Here is a 24,677-nt window from a genome sequence, read left to right as displayed (position 1 = left end):
GAGCTATGCTTGGGATCCTTGTCCTGTTGGAAGGTCCAATGATGCCCCAGCTTTAGCGTCTTCACAGAAGACATCACATTTACTCCTAGGATTTCATGATACTTGATTGAATCCACCTAGCCCTCCACATGTTGCAGGTTTCCAGTGCAGCCCCAAAGCATCGCTGATCCACCGCCATGCTTCACTGTAGGTATCAGTGAGCCGACACCATGCTTCACTGTAGGTAACACGGCTGTAACTATTATTCACTGTAGGTATCACTGAGCCGCCTGATCAAGCCTTGAAGAACAACGCTGTTTGCATTCTAAATGCTTTGCCATGTTGTGTTCCTGTCCCCTGCTTGTATCCACATGGATTTTTTAAAATTTTCTTGAATAAACTTGGAAAAATATTTTGGCAAACAAGAAGCTGGAATTACCCTTTCTTTTTCTCCCCTGTCAGAGCGCTACTCCTTGCTTTCTGGACATATTGCAGTGAGCTGGTTTCCCATTTACTATATATGGAATGGCGGGCAAGTATGTGATATGCATACTCCCGGCCAGAAGCCGTCTGGTGGGCACAGCCTTGCTCAATACACTTTAAAAATATTAATACTTATATTAATGTATCATCAATTGATGTGAATATAATGAAAGGGTCTTTGGAAGTTCAGCAATTAAAACCTGGCACCATCAGCTGCTGCTCTTTGCCTCCAACCAAAAGGCACGATATCCAGGGGCCTACCTGCTGAATGGTGCCCCATAAATTACCCATTTAAGACCCTGGCCCAGTAGAGACCTTGAGTATTTTCTTACTACTTACCTTAGAAGCGGTAAGCCTACCAAAATGGGTCCTCAACTCCCCTTTACCATACTATCAATTGTCTTTCCAAAGGCCTGTTCCCGCCACCTGCCAAGACATGATGCTTGACCCCGATCAGCAGCAACATATCCAAATCGTGACCTTTACCTCCATTACCTCTAGCATTCAACCAACCTTAGAGGGAGAGGATGGGACGCTGATCCACCAACAACTGCCCATGTATCTCACAGGCAATCCTGTATAGTCAGCTCCTAGAACCAAGCAGGTAGGACCACGTAATTCCCGCGTTCCCCTAATCCTCCTCACTTTTCTATGTAGGCCCAGCCTACTGCCTCCTAAGTTGCCATGTTAGGGAACCTACTAGTTTATCCCATAAACTGATACTCCCCCAAATACCAAGGCGCTCGCATACATCCTAGTCATGTGACCCTTCCATTTAGCCCCTTTGGGACACAGTATGACCCTACTTCCCCATCCTAGAAGAAGGACCATACCATGGACAGTAGGACTGGTAGTTATTACACCGTTTTACTGCGCCATACTTGTATCTAGCACATTGTACAGCTTTATCCATACTGCGTGACTGACTCTCAAGAGAACAGACGTTGACATGAGAACGGTTTCTTCTAGTGACCTGAGAGCAGCTGGATGGCACGCTACGTTGGCATCTGTCAACATGGGAATTTTTCTTTGAAGGTAGCCATTGACAGAAGTTATTTGAAGATCCTGCCAAAGTTGGTGGGGCCCGCTTCCATTCCTTTTTAGGGTAAAGGCTGTCATTATTGTAGCAGAAGTTTATTGTTAGGGTGCCAGCATAATCTACGGCCATCCTAAGAGTATACCTACAGACCTAAACAAAACGTAAAGATGACACCGCTGTAGAGGACCTGGATCTAGAGCAGACCACCGGACGTAAGCTCTGTGTATACGGCCCTGGCATGATTGAGTCTTGTTTCTGTAGGATTTCACAGCCACTTTTACTTTACCTATATTTATACAGCTGGATTTTCAGTGCCACATATCTGATGACAGTGTTAGTCCTCCCTATAAAAAGCTGCGTAATTACAGGAATAATCCCGGATTCTGCTCTTGTTTCTCTACACAATGACAAATTGGTTTATTTAACCCTGAAACATGGCGGCTGCTGCATTATTTATCTGCAGTCCCCTTCGTGGCTGTGAGTGTGGCACGCTGCCAATCCCCGGCTGCACACAACCAATTTTAAGCACCGCAGTCCCAGTCACTGCCACAGACTTTCCTGATGTCAGGACATCCTGCCCTGTAGAGAATTTATGGGGATCGTAGCAATGACCTAAACACCAATAGGTAACAAGAAACAATTCAGGGTGTGCAATAAAACGGTATTGATAAAAAGAGTTTCAGGGTGCAAAGAGCAGGAATGTTATAAAAGAAAGCACATTACTAATCCTTAGAAAGCCCCTCAGGTCAGTTCCTAAACTCTGGTGGTCCCTGCTGACTTCAGTGATTACACCAGAGGCCAGTTACTAAGTCACAAGAACGATAGATAGGATGCCATCATTCATCAGCAGGGACTACAATAGTGGCATAGGATTTATTTTAAAGATTACCCCTCTCTTCCCCTGATTGTATCTGACTTGGCTCATTTCCTCGTGTCCGTGCTTTAAATAAGTCGCCCATTAGGTTACATGTAAGCCATGAAAGTGATGGGAGACTCAATACAGAAATCATTGGGCCAGTGTCGGCCTGAGGTGCCATTGACTCTGGGGGCCCACTGTTCAGCTACATGCAAATATTACATTACCCTCTTTTACAAATGTACCTCTGCTTCTATATAATATAGGCTGGATAGCTTATTAAACCAATATTCAGATGCCATCTTGTCTATTAATAGTGTATCAAGTGTATTGTACCAATTACTGCTCATATAGGGGATTTGGGAGTGGCCTACCGGGGGATTTACCGGCTCTCTGGTGGGCCAGTCCGAACCTGAATTTGGCCTGAGTGTAATAACAGCGGCCAAACTACTATAACAATATTCAGCTATGTTTTTGAACAATGAACATTTAGAACTACTGACATTTATCTTTATTGTATTAGACAGGAAATCTATTGGAAGATATGATAAGATCTAATCGACCAAATGTGGATGACATGGTGAGAAGGAATAAAATAGTGTTACAACATCACTATTTTATTCATATAATATAATTTTTAGGATTTGCAGTTTTTTTTTTTTTTTGCACAAAGGTTTTAGTGAGCTCAAGGTGGCAGGAAAGACCAGATCTTTGTCAACCTAGAGTTTCTTCACGAGCACATCACAATTGATAGTGATCTGACGCAAGTGATATGACATAGTGTATGGCAAATTATTAACGAACTGAACATTATATGTGGTTTATTTATTTGCAATCTGTAAAATTACGTTCGATAGTGAAGCTCACATGTCACTGACCTTGCATTAGTTTGCATGTGTCCTGCCCTTGATGCAACGTAGTGTATGATATTAGTTGGCACCATACAGCTTTGCCTATCAGTAGCTCTTAGCAGAAGTGATTCTAGTTTTTAATGGGGTTATTTAACTCTTTTTCTTCTCCCCCGTTATAAAACATTCAAAGCAGCATCTTTCAAAATGACTCATTTTTACAATTTATTCACATCTGTGTGTAGCTCCAGATTTTATGGTCAGAGCATCATTAATGACGACAGACTGATTTGTATCTCACTCAATTTTTTCCTGATGGATGAGCATTCAAAATCTTGCATTGTCAACAATTTTCTCCAGATTAGAAGTGCGTTTAAGCCGCAGCCCATATTTGGGAATTTCAATGGAAAATTTACTGATTATATAGATATAAATACTGGACACTTCCTTCCAAGGACACATCTGAGTTGCATTAAGAGAAGCATAGAGTCTAGATAACGTGAAGTCATTATTGCTCTCTACTCCTCCTTGGTTAGACCTCATCTGGAATACGGTGTCCAGTCCTGGCCACCACATATTTAAAAAGACATTGAAAAACTGGAGCAACGTCAGGGAAGAGCTACTAGGATGGTGAGGTGACTGCAAAGTATGTCCTACGAGGAACAGTTAGAAGATCTAGGAATATTTAGCTTGCAAAACAGAAGACTGAGAGGAGACTTAATAGCCGTCCAAAAATATCTGAAGAGATGTCACGGTGTAGAGGAATCATCCTTATTCTCATTTGCACAATGAAAGACTAAAAGCAATGGAATGAAACTGAATGGGAGGAGACACAGATTAGATATTAGAAAAAACCAATGAGTGGAGCAGGCTGTCACGAGAGGTGGTGAGTTCTCCTTCCATGGAAGTCTTCAAACAGAGGCTGGACAGACATCTGTCTGGGATGGGTTAGTGAATCCTGCATTGAGCAGGACACGATGACCATTGAAGTCACTTCCACCTCTAACATTCAATGATTCTATGATGTAGACCTTGGGATCATTGGACAACCTTCATTTAAATATGGATCAGAACATTTTAAAACTTCCTTCTGTGAAGTATGCAGCACAGATCAAGCATGGATTTAGAAAGGTGTCCAAATGTATTGTTCCTAGAGTGTGGTGGGACCAACAGACGTACGGGTAATTCCTGATGTCAGTGTCCCTTTAATTATGTGCTGCAGTAAAGATGGTGATGTAATGAGGTGTACTGCTGAGAAATCCAGCATTCGTACCAGTAATGTCTATAGCCACAAGGTGGCAGGAAAAGCCCGTGCAGTATGAGCAGAACGCAGCTACTGAGCGTCCCACTACTCTCACTCTTCATCTAAATTTGCTTTTGCTACAGATTTTTTATAATGAGACAGATTTGTCAATGTATCGCAACTGTAAACCTGGTGTAAAAAGATCATTATCTAGGATAAGGAATTCCCCGAGAAGTCACAATACACTATACTCTAATGATGACGCGCTTGATAAATCTTTCTGATGGAACGTCCTGCACAAAAATAACATGGGGGGAAATTCACTAGGCAAAATTTACAAGAGTTCAGGCTCAAAACGCACAAATAAACTGGAGTCCTTGTCATGCCTCAGATTTAAGATCCGTTTTAAATAGTGATGAGCAAATATACTTGTTACTCGAGATTTCCCGAGCACGCTCGGGGGTCCTCCAAGTATTTCTTAGTGCTCAGAGATTTAGTTTTCATCGCCTCAGCTGAATGATTTACAGCTATTAGCCAGCATAAGTACATGTGGGGGGTGCCTGGTTGCTAGGGAATCCCCACATGTAATCAAGCAGGCTAGTAGCTGTAAATCATCCAGCTGCGGTGAAAAAAACAATCTCTGAGCACTAAAAAATACATCCGAGCATGCTCGGGAAATCTCGAGTGACGAGTATATTCGCTCATCACTGGCCATGTCAATCCAGTTCTACATAAGAGAGTATATCTGTTTTACCATGTTCCTTTATTAAGGCCAGAGGAGCATGTGTTCCAGTCAACCAGCCAAGTAAAGAGACTAACACTCTACCTTGCCCACTCGTTCAAGATCTAACCCCAGGAACATCAGCATAGCTTTTGCTAAGACAAAATATGATAAATTACAAGTCAAACCTCTCAAAATGCAAATTCAAGCCAATAATGGAACAACATAAACCTTCTACTGAAAGTCTAGCATCAAGTATGGTCCAGACAGAAGAGACTGGAGACTCCGACCACAAAAGACTTTATTGTACCCTGTAACTATGGAGCCATAAATAAAACTATAGATCTACATACATAGATACACATAATTATAGAACTATTAGAATCAAGACTATTTGTAAACTCTTCATTTTTTTATTGGCGCAATTAAGAAGGGGTTGCGTAAGAGCAATTACCCATCCAACAGCAAGTGAGAAATCTGCACAACATAGTTTTATCTTTGGTATTCTAAGGTGAATGTGGCTCCAGAAATTCATGGAAAATATGGATCCTCTTTGTAGTATCAATTCAGAGGTTTTTATTTTATTTTTTGCCTGAACTTATTTTTTTTGCTTGCACGTGGTTGTTGAGTTTGGGTAATTGTTGTAGTTTTTTTTTTTTATTAAATTGTTCTTTTTTTCTTGCACACAACTAGCACATACTATTATTCTATTGATTTTAGAAGCAATCATTCTCCATTTAGAGATCATATGAATCACGCAGTAAGTGCAATATGCAATAATAGTGCACAATAACAATGTGCAATAAGCAGTTGTTCTGTCACCACTAACCTTGGCTTCGGGGTCACTGTTGATGCTGGATGAGTCATCTTCATCAGATTGAGGCCCATTTCTAGAGAAGACAATAAGTGATGGTAAGTTTAGTGCAGAAATGCTGACTTACAACGAAAGGTATTAATGTAACAGATAAAATGAATACATTACTGTACATTCAAAGGGATTTAAAAAAGAAAAAAAAATCATTAAAAAAATTGTACTAGCTACAGTAGCATGTAAAAGTTTGGGAACCCCTAACCCATGTTATTGTACAAAGTTAATCAAAAGGAAGATGAAAAGGTATCTAAAAAGCCTAAAGTTAAAGATGACACATTTGCTTTGTATTTTAAGCAAAAAAAACTATATATATCTATCTTTCTTTTATATTTGAAAAATTACAATAAGGAAAAATGGTCAAATGCAAAATTTTGGGCACCCTGCATGGCTAGCACCTAGTTGGACCCCTTTTGCAAGTATCTCAGCTTGTATATGTTTGTTGTAGCCAGACAAGACTTTTTCAATTCTTGTTTGAGGGATTTTCATCCATTCTTCCTTGGAAAATTCTTCCAATTCTGTGAGATTCTGGGTCGTCTTGCATGTACTGCTATTTTGAGGTTTAGCCACAGATTTTTAACTATGTTCGGATCCTGGGACTGTAAAGGCCATTGTAAAACCTTCAACTTGCTCATTTTGAGATAGTCAATTGTGGATTTTGACTTGTGTTTAGGATCATTATCCATTTGTAGACGCCATCCTCTTTTCAACTTCAGCTTTTTTTTTGCAAATGGTGTTATGTTTGCATCAAGAATTTTTTGAAATTTCATTGAATCCCCTGTGCCATCGACTGTAACACAACCCCACAGCATGATTGATCTAATCCCATGTTTAATAGTTGGCGAGATGTTCTTTTTCTGAAATTCTGTGCCCTTTTTTCTCCATACATACCTTTGATCATTATGCCAAAGAGTTCTATTTTAACCTAATCGGTCCACAGGACTGGTTTCCAAAATGCATTATGCTTGTTTAGATGTTCTTTTGCATACTTCTGATGCTGAATTTTATGATGAGGACGCATGAGAGGCTTTCTTCTGGTGACTGTTTCATGAAGGCCATATTTGTTGTGCAGGTGTCTCTGAACAGTAGAACAATGTACCACAGCTCCAGATTCTGCTAAATCTTTCTGAAGGTCTTTTGCAGTCAAGCTAAGGTCATGATTTGCCTCTCCAGTAATCCTAAGAGCAGCTCTCACTGAAATTTTGCTTGGTCTTCCAGACCTTATCTTGATCTCCACTGTTCCATTTAACTGCCATTTCTTAATTATATTTTGAACTGAACAAAAAGGCAACTTAAAAATGTGTTATTATTTTCTTATAGCCTTCTCCTGCTTTTGGGGGCCACCACCATTTTAATTTTCAGAGTGCTAGGCAGCTGCCTAGAAGAACCCATGGCTGCTGTTTTTTTGCACAAGGTTAGCGGAGGCTGGGTTTTTATATAGCTCGTAAATTTGCATCATCTGACCTTTCCTAACAATGATAGTGAACAAGCCATAAAAATAACAGGCTAATTAAGGTCTGAAACCTAGGTCAAAGTTATCTGAGCTCACAAATCTCCAACGGTGCCCAAACTTTTGCATCAACCCATTTTCCTGTTTGTAATTTTTAACATGTAAAATACGAAAATATTTTTTTTGCCCAAAATGCAAAGGAAATGTGTCATCTTTAACTTTAGGTCTTTTAGAGATCATTTAGTTTTCAACTTGCTTAACTGTTCACAATAACAGTAATTTTGACCAGGGGTGCACAAATTTTTACATGACACTGTATCCAGCTGCTTTGCACAATTTTTCCATCATTCTTTTATATAAGTGTTTAATAATCTGAGATAAATATGAAGTTACACAGTTATAGGACTGCAATAGCCAAGTACACACACAAACAAAATTGTTGGCATCGTTCTGTTAAAATAAGAATTGGTCTTAAATCTGTGCAGGGTACAATGAATTCTCTTGAATACCAAGGGGTTCTGGAGTGAAATGTGCTGCCCAGTGTTAGAAAGCTTGGTCTGAGTTGCATGTCATGGGTCCTACAAGATGATAATGACTAGTGATGAGCGAGAATACTCATTGCACGGGTGGTCTCTGAGTATTTTAGCGTGCTCGGAGATTTAGTTTTTGTCGACGCAGCTGCATGATTTGCGGCTGCTAGACAGCCTGAATATATGTGAGGAGTCCTAAACAAACAGGCAACGCCCACATGTATTCAAGCTGTCCAGCAGCCGCAAATCATGCAGCTGCGTCGACAAAAACTAAATCTCCGAGCACGCCAAAATACTCGGAGAATACCCAAGAATGCTCAGGAAAACCCGAGCAACGAGTATACTCGCTCATCACTAATGATGACTCAAAACACAAAGCTAAAGACATCCAAGAGTGCCTAAGAGAAAAGCATTGGGCTTCTGAAGTGGCTTCTACGAGCCTCGATCTAAATCCCATTGAACGTCTGTGGAAGGAGCTGTAACCTGCAGTCTGGAGAAAGCACCATCACACCTGAGACAGCTGAAGCAGTTTGCTCATCAGAAGGGGGCCGAATACCTGGAGACTGGGGCAGAATTCTCATTGAGAGTTACAGAAATTGTTTGTTTGCCACAAAAGGCTGAGCGACAAAATATTAAGTTATGGTTACCATCATTTTTCCGTTTTTTATATTTTTTTTGTTGAACCACTATTCAAAAGCAATGTCTAATTATCAATATTCAGTAAACAATTTTCAGTAAATTTAAAGTGAAAATTAATTTTGTCAGTTTCAAGTTACCGTATTTTAGTGTCCAACCATGGTGGGATTTTCTTAATTTTCCTGAAGGGTACCAGTAATTTTATCCATTTGTGCATAAAATCAAACCAGTGACCAGGAACATTTACTATACATAAAAATATCATTTGCTTTTTTCCTTGATAATGTGTGTAAAGCGCTGCAGAATATGTTAGTGCTATATAAAAATAAAGATTATTATTATTTCCTTTCTACAGCGCCACACTGGTTCTGTGGCTGTCTCGGGTATTGCAGCGCATCTACATTCAAGTAATTAGGGCTGAATTGCAATATGACACGTGTGTTCCCACTTTTACAAAAAAAATCATGTTTTCTTACTTCTATATTAAAAAACTGCTTATTTAAAAAAAAAAAAAACAAGAAAAAAAGTTTAAAAGATTGTACTGTGTGGATTGTTTTCTGGCTACTTCATGTGATGTCAATCACGTACATAACTAAGACTGAGTTTTTTATTGGTATTTTTCTAGCTGTAACTTGGCATAAAACAATAAACCGATAAGAAGCAATAATATAAATACTCTGGGGGTTAAACAGTATGGGACAGATCTGTGAATAGTAAGTCAGGACAAGGGCACTATGAATCTTATAGCTGCACTTTGTGCCTAAAGGGCTGGTCTCAGAATCTAATATCATAGATCGGGGATAACTCATTGACCGTTGAGGGTCTCAAATTCCGGAACCCCTTGTGATCCCAAAAACTGGACAGTGTATCCCCTGAGCTAGTCTCTGCAGACCCCTGTCTGACTGGAGCGGACGTGCGCCTGCTCTACTTCCCCTCCATTCATTGTCTATTGGACTGCCAGAGATTTATCTTTACTTCACAATGCCTGTATGTATTAGATGGCTTGTCAGTGTAACTCAAATAACCCACAGAAGATTTAGTTTTTTTTTTAATATTTGAGGCTTCCAACTATGTAAATGTTTGCCAATCGGTGGTCATTTAAAATCCTGTTTACACAGGCTGATAATGTCTCAGATGAGTACTGAATGATCAGTAATACATTTTACAGGGCACATAGGCTGCCATTTATCTTGGCAGCACAGGCCTTGTTTACACAGGATAATGTGCTGCCGAGAATGATGATCTTTTGAGCCAGGCAAAAGATTAATTCACCCAATTAACGAGTATTTTGCTCATTCATCGGCAGCCTGTTTACACAGTAAGATTATTGCAAAATTAGCTTGTTTACAATTATCATGCAGTGTAAATGCACCTTATAGAGTGGTCAGAAATTAATGTTGATTTTGATCCTAAATGTTTATCTATTTATTGTATTAATCTTATTACTTTTCTAATAGACTTCAATAAAAAGTCCCTATTATTCCCTCTTTACTCTATCTAAATGCTTTATTTTTCTTTTTGCCTACTTCCAGCTTGATAACAGTTAATTTGATAATCTCCAGTGCACGCTGGAATACTATAATGGGATGTCATCAGGTGGCAGAGGCTGCGATCACTGAGCACACGTTGGTTGTCAATTCTGACGTGTGATCAGTATAAGATCCCGTGTCGCTATGCAATATTTTCTTCAAAGACCAGTGACCGTGCGCTCCTTCTCCGGCTCTAAGAGAAGTGATGAGTCGACAAGGGGGCACGCTGTCAGTGCGCGCTGTAAGGAGAGAACACGGTGAGCAGAGACCACCACCGCCCCTGAAAGTGATTGTTTCAGGGGCGGGTCTGGTTCATTTCATTCTCTTCTTACAATGCACACTGACAGTGCGCTCTCTTGCTGGTTCGTCACTTCTCATCAAAGTTGGTGAAGGAGCGCACTGTCACTGCGTCACGCTTCATTTCAGGGTGACTGCAGTAAACCATACATCCTTGTGGTGAACACTATCCCCATAGGAAAAAATTATAGTGTAAAATTCAGAGTTATACTGTAGATACCAGGGAGACATATTTTCTTATTCCAAAACATTTGCATCTGTAAAATATGTCAAGGGCTTTATTGCAATATTCAGTATACAATGCGTCAATCCATTCCTTGCCTTAATTTTAGAGAAGCGTAGCGTAAGGTAGCTCCTTCGAACTCCTTCAGGCTTGGATCCGGGTTGACTGTGGCGGCATGTAAGTCCTACAGATAAACACACTTGACGTTAGAATACAAATAGTCATCAATCGCTCAATAAGACTGCGAAGAAAGTGGGAGGTGAAGACAGTCATCCATATTTACTAGTAAGGACTGAAATAAAACAGGGCCATGTGTGGAAGCAAAGCAGAAGGAGGCATATTCATCAAAAAAGCCCGTATACGCCACACATGAGATAGAGATCAGTGTGTGCATATTTTCATATATGTGAGTAATTCATCATGCGGTGATAAATCTATCATTGTCTGAAGTAGCAGCCCCAGCGGAATAACATTGAATGAAGAGGTACTTATCTCATGTGACATAAAGAAGGCCATTTGATAAATATACTTCACACAAGCCCCGGTTTGCATTGTAGCATTGTAAATATGGCTTATGTTTCCCTCCAAGCAAAAGCAACATACATAAGAGACTGGTTAACAGATAGGGACATGCACTTTATGCAGGTGAGGTTGTGATCGTCTATCTACCAGTCTTGGCCAAGCATCGAACAAAAAAAATGAACCATTGAGTCAAAGTAAGATTCATAGTAGGAACTCCGGAGCGAGAGCCCTGCGCTTGCTTTGTTCTATTCCGCCTGCTTTATGAATGGTAATTGTGAAAGTAACAGCCACTGCCATGCAAACAAAAAAGAAAGGTTACACGTTGAAATGTCTGACCAAATACTTGCCTTCCAAATGTCAACATTTATTTTTCCCCCATTCAGAACAGCAAAATCACTCCATGGCTGTTTCTAGGCATACAATTATTCACAAGGTAGAAGCACATTCATAGAAAAAGGGGAATAAAAAAACAAAAAAAACAAAAAAGAATAAAACAAAAACAAACACAAGACAATGTTGTTAGCAAAATTTTACTGGGTGAGTTTAAGATCAGTAGCGCTGTAATGGGAAATTATCACAAGACTTTACTGAAAAATGTTGCAGCTTTTGTTCATCAGCTCATTGTCACTGTATGCAAACGGCATTCCGATGACACATCCCTGCGCGCTACAGCAACGTCCACTGATTGCTTTCCTGCTTACACAAGCAGCATGCTTGAATTATGGGTAGGCTAGAAATGTATAATAGAAGTGGAATCCACCAATGGGATCTGCATATATATGGAGCGGGTTAAATAAGTATTGAACATGTCACCAATTTTCTAAGTAAATATATTTCTAAAGGTGCTATTGACATGAAATTCAGATGTCGGTCACAACCTATCCAATCCGCGCAGGCAAAGAAATAAAACCATATATGTCCATGAATTACATTATGTGTAGCAATTAGAAATACCAGAGGAAAAAAAGTATTGAACACATAAAGAAAGAGAGGTGCAAAAAGCCATGGAAAGTCATGACACCAGCTGAAATATATCAGTAATTAGAAAGCAAGCCTGAAAATAATATCAGCTTGTTCAACTGATGGTCTATAAAAGGGTGTCTCATTACCAAGAAACATCCCATGATGGGTAAAACCTTTGAGCTGTCTCAAGACCTTTGCAACCTTATTGTTGCAAAATTGAATGATGACATTGGTTACAGTAGAAATTCTAAACTGCTGAAGGTTCCAGTGAACACTGTTGAGGCCATGATCTGGAACATCATTTCACCATAAACCAGCCATGAACAGGTGCTCCTCGCAAAGATTTCTGACAGGGGAGTGAAAATAATTATCAGAAGAGTTGCACTAGAGCCAAGGACAACCTATGGAGACCTACAGAAAGACCTGGAATCACCAGGTACAATTGTTTCAAAGTAAACAATTGCTAAACAAAAAACATATTCAATTTTGTTTAAAGTTTGCTCAACAACATTTAGACAAGCCTGTGGAATACTGGGAGAATATAGTCTGGTTGGATGAGACCAAAATGGAACTCTTTGGATGCCATAATACACACGTTTGGAGGAAAAAACGGCACTACATACCAGCCCCCAAACACTATACCAACAGTGAAGATTGGAAATGGGAATATCATGGTGTTTGGCTGTTTTCCATCATTGGTAAACTTCCCATGATGGAATGAAGGCTAAATGGACAAATTTACTGAGACATTCTTGAAAAAAATCTGCTGCCATCTATCTACCAGGATGATGAAAAGTGACGAGGGTGGACAGAAAAATAAAGCTGCTAGAATGGCCCAGTCAATTACAAGACATGAATCCAGAGGAACATTTATAGAAGGAAATAAAGCTCAGCGTTCATAGAAGGAGCCCATGGATTTGAAAAGTGTTTGTGTGGAAGAATGGGCCAAAATTAGTGATGAGCGAATATACTCGTTACTCGAGATTTCTTGAGCACGCTCGGGTGTCCTCCGAGTATTTTTTAGTGCTCAGAGATTTAGTTTTCTTCACCTCAGCTGAATGATTTACATCTGTTAGGCAGCTTAATTACATGTGGGGATTCCCTAGCAACCAGGCAACCCCCGCATGTTCTTATGCTGGCTAACAGTTGTAAATCATTCAGCTGTGGCAAGGAAAACTAAATCTCCGAGCACTAAAAAATACTCGGAGGACACCCGAGCGTGCTCAGGAATTCTCGAGTAACGAGTATATTCGCTCATCACTAGCCAAAATCACACCTGAGCAATGCCTGTGACTAGATTCTCCACACAGGAGGCATCTTGAAGCTGTCATCACCAACAAAGGATTTGTACAAAGTATTAATTACATTTCTCATTCTTACACATAACATATAGACATCTATGGTTTGAATTTTTGGCCTGTGTGGATTCGATGGGTTGTTACTGACATCTGATGAGAATTTCATGTCAATAGCACCTATAAAAATATATTTACTTAGAAAATTGGTGACGTGATCAATACAAATTTCACCCACTGTACAAAGACCAGGGGCACATTGCATATTCCTTTCAGTGGAGAGGTGGTCCGAATTCCAATACAAATGAATGGGAATTCTAACCATCTCTCAACTGACAGCCAATCTGGCATAAGGAGACTGAGAGCCCATGCAATGCTGGACATTTAAATATGCAAAAAGCCTCTTGATAGGAAGAGGGTAGGAATTCTAGTGCCTCCTATTTGGGGTAGCAATCCTAAAAGCCAACACTGACCATTTAGCAAGCCATGCCACATGACTTAGGATGGGAAGCCACACCGGACACTGCATTGGTTTGCCACTCATCAGTGCAAGGCAGGAGATCTGATTTGGCTAGGTAAGAGGTCTCTGTGGCAAAGCTCAATAAAGGGTTTATATTAACTTTTAGAATTGTTACATCCAATAGGTGGCGCTAGAGTTCAAGTCCTCCTCCTCTCTGAAGAGGCTATGTGCATGTTTAAATTCCCATGTGAGCATTGCATGGCCTATAAGTCTCCTTACCCAGGATTGGTACTCTCCACAAGGAGAAACGATCCCCATTAGACCCCCAGTCCAAGTTCTCCAGAATGAGGGATTCTCTCCTTACTTTTTCTCCTCTAACAAATGAGGGGCCCCTTCTCAACACAAAAAAATCTGTTTATATGCTCATTAAAGAAGTTCTGTCACAATGTATGTATAAACCATATACATTATTATATAGCTCTATATTAGACCTAACGATGTTTGTATATTTACTGTCAAAATACGTGTCAAAATGGCCATGTAATGGTTATTAAATGTAAATATTTTTCCTCCCGATATTAATTGTATTGTGGTTTTTGGCGACGGATCTGCTTTAGTGACTTTATATAACAGAGGTGTTTTTTTTATTTTATTTAATGCTGACCACAAATTAAACTTAAAGCCTCGCGATAGTTTCCGTTGTACGCGTACATGCACACAACCAATCAACTTCATATTGAGTTTCTCGGTATATTGTTTCATTGAAGCCAAAAAATTGAAAGGTGCTGTCCGGGAGTAGAAAAACATGACCACTTTCCTTAAAAACATCATCACTTATGTCCACATGTTGCGCATGGTATTCCAATGTATCCCTATTCACTTCGATAGAGCTGAAATGCAATACCATACACAGTCCATGGACAAAAGTAGCAATGTTTTTGGAAGAAAGAAGAGAAAATACATATAACGTATTTACTTGGGTTATCCAAATTTCTATAGATTTCAACAAGTTAGTCTGGGGTCCTGCTCTTTTGAGTTTCAAGCAAATATACAGATGTCCAGATATTTTTGGATAGAATGAGTAGGTGGCTCAAATGTCTGGGAACAACAAGAGCCCCGAAGATGAAGGGACTGCACACCAGTGCTGGCCACCCAACAGTGTCGGGAGCTTCACCAACATCTTGTTTGCTTCTACTTCAAATAAAACTAATTCTATTTTGAAAATAATATTACATATAAGAAAATATAATTATTTCTACCAAAAATACTAAACAATAATTCTTACCTAAAGAAAATTATGATAGTTGTGATAAAATAACAAGTTACTGAGCCAGTAACACAAAACACAAAGGCCCCGATTCATCAAGGTTGACATAGTTCACAGCAGTCTTGATGAGGGAGCATGGGGGAGTCTGAAGAGCCTGATTCATGCCTTACTCCTGTTGTCACGCCCACCCTACCGTAATACATCCTGTCCTAGCTCCACCTCATTTGGCGGAACTGGCCAAAGCTACTAAGCGTTGAAAAGTTGCAAGATTTTTCCAAAAAAATAGTTGTGACTTTTCAAAGTGTTAAAGCTAGATTTCTGGTGTAATTACTTTGATGAATCAAGTCATAATTTCAAGCCATAAATTCACTTCATCATTATTTTTCATCATCCTTCTCAATTTTTGTTTCTCGTTCTCCTCTCTTTTGTAATGCTAGGGCAACGTCCTGCCTCTATGATGAGTGCATCTGAAAAACTATTCGTGACAATGACTATTGCTCAAATCGACAACGTGGTTACTGTTAACCCGGGCATGTAAAAGGGGACATCAGAGGAGTTAAACTTTTGCCCAAGATTTTTGAAAGTGGTCACAAATTTAGTACTAAATCTATACTAAACATGAAAGTCATCTTGTTGCAGTGCTAGAGGTCTTGTCGGCCATTTTTAATTGGCCCGCAATGATGACATGGCATCAACAGTAGTGATGAGCGAATATACTCGTTGCTCGGGTTTTCCAGAGCACGCTCGGGAGGTCTCCGAGTATTTATGATTGCTCGGAGATTTAGTTTTCATCGCCGCAGCTGAATGATTTACAACTACTAGACAGATTGAATACATGTGGGGATTCCTTAGCAACCAGGCAACCCCCACATATACTCAGGCTGGGTAGTAGCTGTAAATCATTCAGCTGCCCCGATGAAAAATAAATCTCCGAACACTATCAAATACTCGGAGATCACCCGAGAGTGCTCGGGAAAACCCGAGCAACGAGTACACTCGCTCATCACTAATCAACAGTGATGGCAGGAAGGCTAGTACAAGACCACTTAGGATACTGATTGTTTGGAGCAGTCGCGATGATTGATCAGACCGGCAGCATCATCAAAGCGGAAGAGAAGAGTTGTGAGTATTTTATTTTCAAGTCTTTGTAGCTCTGAGTATTATCTTTTTTATTTTATATCTTGGACAGACTCTTAAAAGCAATAACTGCAAGGTATTTCATTACAGATAACAGAAGAATGCCACAAGGTTTTCTACATTCCAATCCCAGAACACCATCCATATATATCAACACGTAGGGCAGCAATGATTATGTTTGGATGCAGGAAAAATGGATGACAACCAGCATTGCAAAGTGTCAGAGAATGTAAGCCCCCCCCGCGCAAGCTACAAAAACAAAGCGGGGGTCTCATGTCCCCATAGACCCTGCTATGGGTGTATTTTAATGGTTCATTTGTTATTTATTTTATGTCACTTTTAGTCAGAATCTGTGGTGGATTCGTGACGGTCTGGTTTTAGCCAGTTTTTGAGCGGCAATATTGTTGCATTTTCATTGGTGGAGAGAGTGTTTGGCGGTTTTTTGTTTAACATATAATCTGATTGGCAGCTCTATTTACCTCAGTTGCTGGCGCAAGAGCAACGAAGAGCCCACCCTCCCTCCCTTTTGCCGTCGTTCCTCCTGTCGTGTGGTTTTAATTGTGGGGATAAATCACCCATGTATGGGTGGATTTGGACATTTGGAATTTTGGAGAATTTTAAATATGTTATATGGAAGTTTATTTATTGGAAATATTTTTAAGGTATTTTATGTAACCCTGAATAAAACCGCACGGCCATTTTATTTCCACTTTTAAGAAAAACTGTCTCCAGTTTGTTTATTTGGGCATGGGTTTTGTGGGGACATGACACATCCGAGATTGTCAACTCTCAGCCGAGAGATGCCGTGCATTCCTTGTACTCTCACACTTTATAATCCATCGGGGCTTGCTGTCAGCCTTTTATAAGACCCAGAAACCAACAGAAGCATATATGATACACATGCGTCATATACGTCCTTTGTTTTATTCGGTGAAATCCAACAGCAGATAAAGACCCAAATGATCTAAAAGAGGATGCTTGGACAGGATGTAATCTTTTCATCCATTGCCTAATTTACTTTTAATTACTCCAGCATTATTACACTGCTAAAAAAAATAAAGGAAACTAAAATACAACATCTTAGATGTCACTGAATTATATATTCCAGTTGCAAATCTTTATTCAATACATAATGGGTTGAGAGCAATAAAACATAAAAAAGATCAATGTAAATCCAAATTAATATCCAATTGAGGTCTGGATTTGGAACGATACTCAAGATCAAAATGGAAGATCAAATTACAGGCTGATCTAACTTCTGTGGAAATATGTCAATATAAGGAAATGATGCTCAGTAGTGTGTGTGGCCTCCACGTGCCTGTATGACGTACCCTTTATTTTTTTGAGCAGTGTTTATAGGACAGCATTTTTCCATTATATATACTGAAGCAAATTATAGTGTAAATGGGTTTAGTCCGTACCCATTCACCACTATATAACTATGTTGAGAATTCATTTTGGAGTTTAGACGGATGACATCACTTTTGCAGCTGAAGTGTTTGATCCTAATCACAGTGATCAACTATGATCTGCGGGAGAATCTGACATCAAGTATTTGAAGAGGTTATCCAGGACATAACAACTGATAACCTATACATAGGATTGGTAGAGGTTCGACTTCCCTACAGATCAGCTGAAAACTGCTCTGGCAGCAGCCGGATATAACCAAAGTATGGGGCAGAACACGGCAGCATTGTTTAGTGGCCGCTGCCGAGCACCGCACTTTATCTAACATTTGAATGAATCTCATACCGATCACCTATTCTGTGGACAGGTCATCAGCTGGTAAGCATTGGACTACCCCTTTAATAGCACTGCAGTGCCACCACAGGGCACAAAAAGCATTACAAGATGCCCATTACAATCAACAAGCTGTCAATGTCATAGACAGATAATTGTTGTGAATTCTGTGGCTGAATTCACTCCTGTGGTCACAAGTGGTACTGCAGCTTCTGGGCTTCCTCCCTCAGGTGTTCTGGTGAGCTCATTGGCTGCCTTGTTATTTAACTCCACCTGATTCTGTCTTCCTTGCTCCTTGTCAATGTTCCAGTGTTGGATCTGAGCTTTTGGATCTTTCCTGTGGCCTGCTGCTTTGCTTAGATAAGTGCTTCTTTGCTTTTGTTGCTGTTTTTTCTGTCCAGCTTGTCTATTCGTTTTTGCTGGAAGCTCTGAGACGCAAAGGGTGTACCGCCGTGCCGTTAGTTCGGCACGGTGGGTCTTTTTGCCCCCTTTGCGTGGTTTTTTGCTTTAGGGTTTTTTGTAGACTGCAAAGTTCTCTTTGCTATCCTCGCTCTATCTAGAATATCGGGCCTCACTTTGCTGAATCTATTTCATCGCTACGTTTTGTCTTTTCATCTTGCTAACAGTCATTATATGTGGGGGGCTGCATTTTCCTTTGGGGTATTTCTCTGAGGCAAGTCAGGCTTGTATTTCTATCTTCAGGCTAGTCAGTTCCTCAGGCTGTGCCGAGTTGCATACGTAGTGTCAGGCGCAATCCACAGCCGCCTTTAGTTGTGTGTAGGATAGGTTCAGGTATTGCGGTCTACAGAGATTCCACGTCTCAGAGCTCGTTCTATTGTTTTTTGGGTTTTTGTCAAATCACTGTATGTGCTCTGATTACTGGCACACTGTGTTACTGGATTGCAGTCATAACAGTACAAGGAGCCAAAAACTAATGATTCTCAATAGAGGGAAAAAAGAAGTTCTGACATCATTTTTTTTTCTCAGCTCTGTGTTCAGTCTTTTTTTTCCCCTAGACATTAGGGTGCTTCAGGACACAGCTGTGGACATGGATATTCAGGCTCTGTGCTCTTCAATGGATAATCTCGTTATAAATGTACAAAAGATTCAAGATACAATTGATCAGAAATCTATGCTAGAACCAAGAATTCCTATTCCTGATTTGTTTTTTGGTGATAGAACTAAGTTTCTGAGCTTCAAAAATAATTGTAAGCTATTTCTGTCCTTGAAACCTCATTCTTCTGATAATTCAGTTCAACAGGTTTTGATTATTATTTCTTTTTTGCGCGGCGACCCTCAGGACTGGGCATTTTCTCTTGCGCCAGGAGACCCTGCATTGAGTGGTGTCGATGCGTTTTTCCTGGCGCTCGGATTGCTGTACGATGAGCCTAATTCAGTGGATCAGGCTGAGAAAAATTTGCTGGCTTTGTGCCAGGGTCAGGATGATATAGAAGTATATTGTCAGAAATTTAGGAAGTGGTCAGTACTCACTCTGTGGAATGAATCTGCGCTGGCAGCTTTGTTCAGAAAGGGTCTCTCTGAGGCTCTTAAGGATGTCATGGTGGGTTTTCCTATGACTGCTGGTTTGAATGAGTCTATGTCTTTGGCCATTCAGATCGGTCGTCGCTTGCGCGAGCGTAAATCTGTGCACCATCTGGCGGTATTGTCTGAGATTAAACCTGAGCCTATGCAGTGCGATAGGACTATGACCAGAGTTGAACGGCAAGAACACAGACGTCTGAATGGTCTGTGTTTCTACTGTGGTGATTCCACTCATGCTATTTCTGATTGTCCTAAGCGCACTAAGCGGTTCGATAGGTCTGCCGTCATTGGTACTGTACAATCCAAATTCCTTCTGTCCATTACCTTGATATGCTCTTTGTCATCGTATTCTGTCATGGCGTTTGTGGATTCAGGCGCTGCCCTGAATCTGATGGATTTGGATTATGCTAAACGTTGTGGGTTTTTCTTGGAGCCTTTGCGGTGTCCTATTCCGTTGAGAGTAATTGATGCTACACCTTTGGCCAAGAATAAACCTCAGTACTGGGCCCAGCTGACCATGTGCATGGCTCCTGCACATCAGGAAGTTATTCGCTTTCTGGTGCTACATAATCTGCATGATGTGGTCGTGTTGGGGTTGCCATGGCTACAAACCCATAATCCAGTATTGGATTGGAACTCTATGTCGGTATCCAGCTGGGGTTGTCAGGGGGTACATGGTGATGTTCCATTTTTGTCTATTTCGTCATCCACTCCTTCTGAGGTCCCAGAGTTCTTGTCTGATTATCAGGATGTATTTGAAGAGCCCAAGTCCGATGCCCTACCTCCGCATAGGGATTGTGATTGTGCTATCAATTTGATTCCTGGTAGTAAATTCCCTAAAGGTCGTTTATTTAATTTATCCGTGCCTGAACACACCGCTATGCGCAGTTATGTGAAGGAATCCCTGGAGAAGGGACATATTCGCCCATCGTCATCACCACTGGGAGCAGGGTTCTTTTTTGTAGCCAAGAAGGATGGTTCACTGAGACCGTGTATTGATTACCGCCTTCTTAATAAGATCACTGTTAAGTTTCAGTATCCCTTGCCATTGTTATCTGACTTGTTTGCTCGGATTAAGGGGGCTAGTTGGTTCACTAAGATAGATCTTCGTGGTGCGTATAATCTGGTGAGAATCAGGCAAGGAGATGAATGGAAAACGGCATTTAATACGCCCGAGGGTCATTTTGAGTATCTAGTGATGCCGTTCGGACTTGCCAATGCTCCATCTGTTTTTCAGTCTTTTATGCATGACATCTTCCGTGAGTATCTGGATAAATTCCTGATTGTTTACTTGGATGACATTTTGATCTTCTCAGATGATTGGGAGTCTCATGTGAAGCAGGTCAGAATGGTTTTCCAGGTCCTGCGTGCTAATTCTTTGTTCGTGAAGGGATCTAAGTGTCTCTTCGGTGTGCAGAAAGTTTCATTCTTGGGGTTCATCTTTTCCCCTTCTACTATCGAGATGGATCCGGTTAAGGTCCAAGCCATCCAGGATTGGACTCAGCCGACATCTCTGAAAAGTCTGCAAAAGTTCCTGGGCTTTGCTAATTTTTATCGTCGCTTCATCTGTAATTTTTCTAGCATTGCCAAACCATTGACCGATTTGACCAAGAAGGGTGCTGATTTGGTTAATTGGTCTTCTGCTGCTGTGGAAGCTTTTCAGGAATTGAAGCGTCGTTTTTGTTCTGCCCCTGTGTTGTGTCAACCAGATGTTTCTCTTCCGTTCCAGGTCGAGGTTGATGCTTCTGAGATTGGAGCAGGGGTGGTTTTGTCACAGAGAGGTTCTGGTTGCTCAGTGTTGAAACCATGTGCGTTGTTTTCCAGGAAGTTTTCTGCTGCTGAGCGTAATTATGATGTGGGCAACGGAGAGTTGCTGGCCATGAAGTGGGCATTCGAGGAGTGGCGTCATTGGCTTGAAGGAGCTAAGCATCGCGTGGTGGTATTGACTGATCATAAGAACCTTACTTATCTCGAGTCTGCCAAGCGCTTGAATCCTAGACAGGCCCGTTGGTCGTTATTTTTTGCTCGCTTCGATTTTGTGATTTCGTACCTTCCGGGCTCTAAAAATGTGAAGGCGGATGCTCTGTCTAGGAGTTTTGTGCCCGACTCTCCGGGTTTATCTGAGCCGGCGAGTATCCTCAAGGAAGGAGTCATTGTGTCTGCCATCTCCCCTGATTTGCGGCGAGTGTTGCAAAAATTTCAGGCTAATAAACCTGATCGTTGTCCGGCCGAGAAACTGTTCGTCCCTGATAGGTGGACTAGTAAAGTTATCTCTGAACTTCATTGTTCGGTGTTGGCTGGTCATCCAGGAATCTTTGGTACCAGAGAGTTAGTGGCTAGATCCTTCTGGTGGCCATCTCTGTCACGGGATGTACGTACTTTTGTGCAGTCCTGTGGGATTTGTGCTAGGGCTAAGCCCTGCTGTTCACGTGCCAGTGGGTTGCTTTTGCCCTTGCCGGTCCCGAAGAGGCCTTGGACACATATTTCGATGGATTTCATTTCTGACCTTCCCGTTTCTCAAAAGATGTCCGTCATTTGGGTGGTCTGTGATCGCTTTTCTAAAATGGTCCATCTGGTGCCCTTGGTTAAATTGCCTTCCTCCTCTGATTTGGTGCCTTTGTTCTTCCAGCATGTGGTTCGTTTGCATGGCATTCCTGAGAATATTGTTTCTGACAGAGATTCCCAGTTTGTTTCAAGGTTCTGGCGAGCCTTTTGTGGTAGGATGGGCATTGACCTATCTTTTTCCTCGGCTTTCCATCCTCAGACTAATGGCCAGACCGAACGAACCAATCAGACCTTGGAAACATATCTGAGATGTTTTGTTTCTGCAGACCAGGATGATTGGGTGTCCTTTTTGCCGTTGGCTGAGTTCGCCCTTAATAATCGGGCCAGCTCGGCTACCTTGGTCTCTCCATTTTTCTGCAATTCTGGGTTCCATCCTCGTTTCTCTTCAGGACAGGTTGAGTCTTCGGACTGTCCTGGTGTGGATTCTGTGGTGGACAGGTTGCAGCAGATCTGGACTCAGGTAGTGGACAATTTGACCTTGTCCCAGGAGAAGGCTCAACTTTTCGCTAATCGCAGACGCCGTGTGGGTCCCCGACTTCGTGTTGGGGATCTGGTTTGGTTATCTTCTCGTCATATTCCTATGAAGGTTTCCTCTCCTAAATTTAAACCTCGTTTTATTGGTCCGTATAGGATTTCTGAGATTCTCAATCCTGTGTCCTTTCGTCTGACCCTCCCGGACTCCTTTTCCATACATAATGTATTCCATAGGTCGTTGTTGCGGAGATACGTGGCACCTATGGTTCCATCTGTTGAGCCTCCTGCCCCTGTTTTGGTGGAGGGGGAATTGGAGTATATTGTGGAGAAAATTTTGGATTCTCGTGTCTCTAGACGGAAACTCCAGTATCTGGTTAAATGGAAGGGTTATGCTCAGGAAGATAATTCCTGGGTTTTTGCCTCTGATGTCCATGCTCCAGATCTTGTTCGTGCCTTTCATGTGGCTCATCCTGGTCGGCCTGGGGGCTCTGGTGAGGGTTCGGTGACCCCTCCTCAAGGGGGGGGTACTGTTGTGAATTCTGTGGCTGAATTCACTCCTGTGGTCACAAGTGGTACTGCAGCTTCTGGGCTTCCTCCCTCAGGAGTTCTGTTGAGCTCGTTGGCTGCCTTGTTATTTAACTCCACCTGATTCTGTCTTCCTTGCTCCTTGTCAATGTTCCAGTGTTGGATCTGAGCTTTTGGATCTTTCCTGTGGCCTGCTGCTTTGCTTAGATAAGTGCTTCTTTGCTTTTGTTGCTGTTTTTTCTGTCCAGCTTGTCTATTCGTTTTTGCTGGAAGCTCTGAGACGCAAAGGGTGTACCGCCGTGCCGTTAGTTCGGCATGGTGGGTCTTTTTGCCCCCTTTGCGTGGTTTTTTGCTTTAGGGTTTTTTGTAGACTGCAAAGTTCTCTTTGCTATCCTCGCTCTATCTAGAATATCGGGCCTCACTTTGCTGAATCTATTTCATCGCTACGTTTTGTCTTTTCATCTTGCTAACAGTCATTATATGTGGGGGGCTGCATTTTCCTTTGGGGTATTTCTCTGAGGCAAGTCAGGCTTGTATTTCTATCTTCAGGCTAGTCAGTTCCTCAGGCTGTGCCGAGTTGCATAGGTAGTGTCAGGCGCAATCCACAGCCGCCTTTAGTTGTGTGTAGGATAGGTTCAGGTATTGCGGTCTACAGAGATTCCACGTCTCAGAGCTCGTTCTATTGTTTTTTGGGTTTTTGTCAAATCACTGTATGTGCTCTGATTACTGGCACACTGTGTTACTGGATTGCAGTCATAACAGATAATACCGGTTCTCCAAAGTTTTCAATCTGAATTGCCAAATAGATATTTAGCGGGGCTTTTTTTTTTTTTTTAAGCAGACAACCCCTTTAAGTAAAAGCAAATATACACGTTATGTTTCTTTAGTTTCTTAGTTTTTATAAAGGTAATTGACAACAGACGGCAATTAGAACGTCACGGGGAGAAGTTCCTGACGCTTTTCAGTAATCAGTCACATTCCTTTCATGTCTGACTTCTGCCCTTGACTCTGACCGGCTGCTGTCCCTGCCTCCCACAGAAGGACATCATAGGCCAGGACCAAACTAATGACCATGCAGAATGGCTAAAGCACTTCTGTGCAAACACAAAATTCAATTATATTGTCAGCGGAGGGTGGGAGATTCCTCGAATAGGGCTTGAAAATAAAAGCTGAACTGCAGCAGTGGCCAGTAATCGTTCCTTTGGGAGCCCAATGGCTGGTAGGGATTCTGGAGCTTCACAGACAAAAGCAAATTATCGAGATCAAGGAATAGCTCACTATTAGTATGTGTTCACACTATCGGTATTTAGTCAGTATTTTACTTCAGTATTTGTAAGCCAAAACCAGGAGTGGGTGATAAATACAGAAGTGGTGCATATGTTTCTATTATACTTTTCCTCTGATTGTTCCTCTCCTGGTTTTGGCTTACACATATTGAGGTAATTCCTTTCCCATTTAAAATTTCAAATACTCAATAAAAATTAT

General features: G+C 41.3%; 1 protein-coding gene across 10 annotated transcripts in view; it reads right to left on the bottom strand.

Annotated features, from left to right (window-relative positions):
* APBB2 (amyloid beta precursor protein binding family B member 2) overlaps window positions 1-24,677 on the bottom strand; it is a 454,628-nt gene that overhangs the window by 112,378 nt on the left and 317,573 nt on the right. For 6 of the 10 annotated variants that reach the window (XM_069744546.1, XM_069744545.1, XM_069744543.1 and 3 more), the window contains 3 exons: window positions 11,572-11,634; window positions 10,801-10,886; window positions 5,999-6,059 (listed from right to left, as the gene is read on the bottom strand). In XM_069744546.1, coding sequence (XP_069600647.1) covers window positions 5,999-6,059; window positions 10,801-10,886; window positions 11,572-11,634 — 210 coding nt within the window. The remainder of the gene's footprint in view (window positions 1-5,998; window positions 6,060-10,800; window positions 10,887-11,571; window positions 11,635-24,677) is intronic. The other 4 variants (XM_069744548.1, XM_069744549.1, XM_069744551.1 and 1 more) reach the window with 1 other exon arrangement.

This window comes from Ranitomeya imitator, chromosome 1 (assembly GCF_032444005.1).
Source record: "Ranitomeya imitator isolate aRanImi1 chromosome 1, aRanImi1.pri, whole genome shotgun sequence".
NCBI lineage: Eukaryota > Metazoa > Chordata > Amphibia > Anura > Dendrobatidae > Ranitomeya > Ranitomeya imitator.
This window is presented reverse-complemented; position numbering and strand designations above follow the sequence as displayed.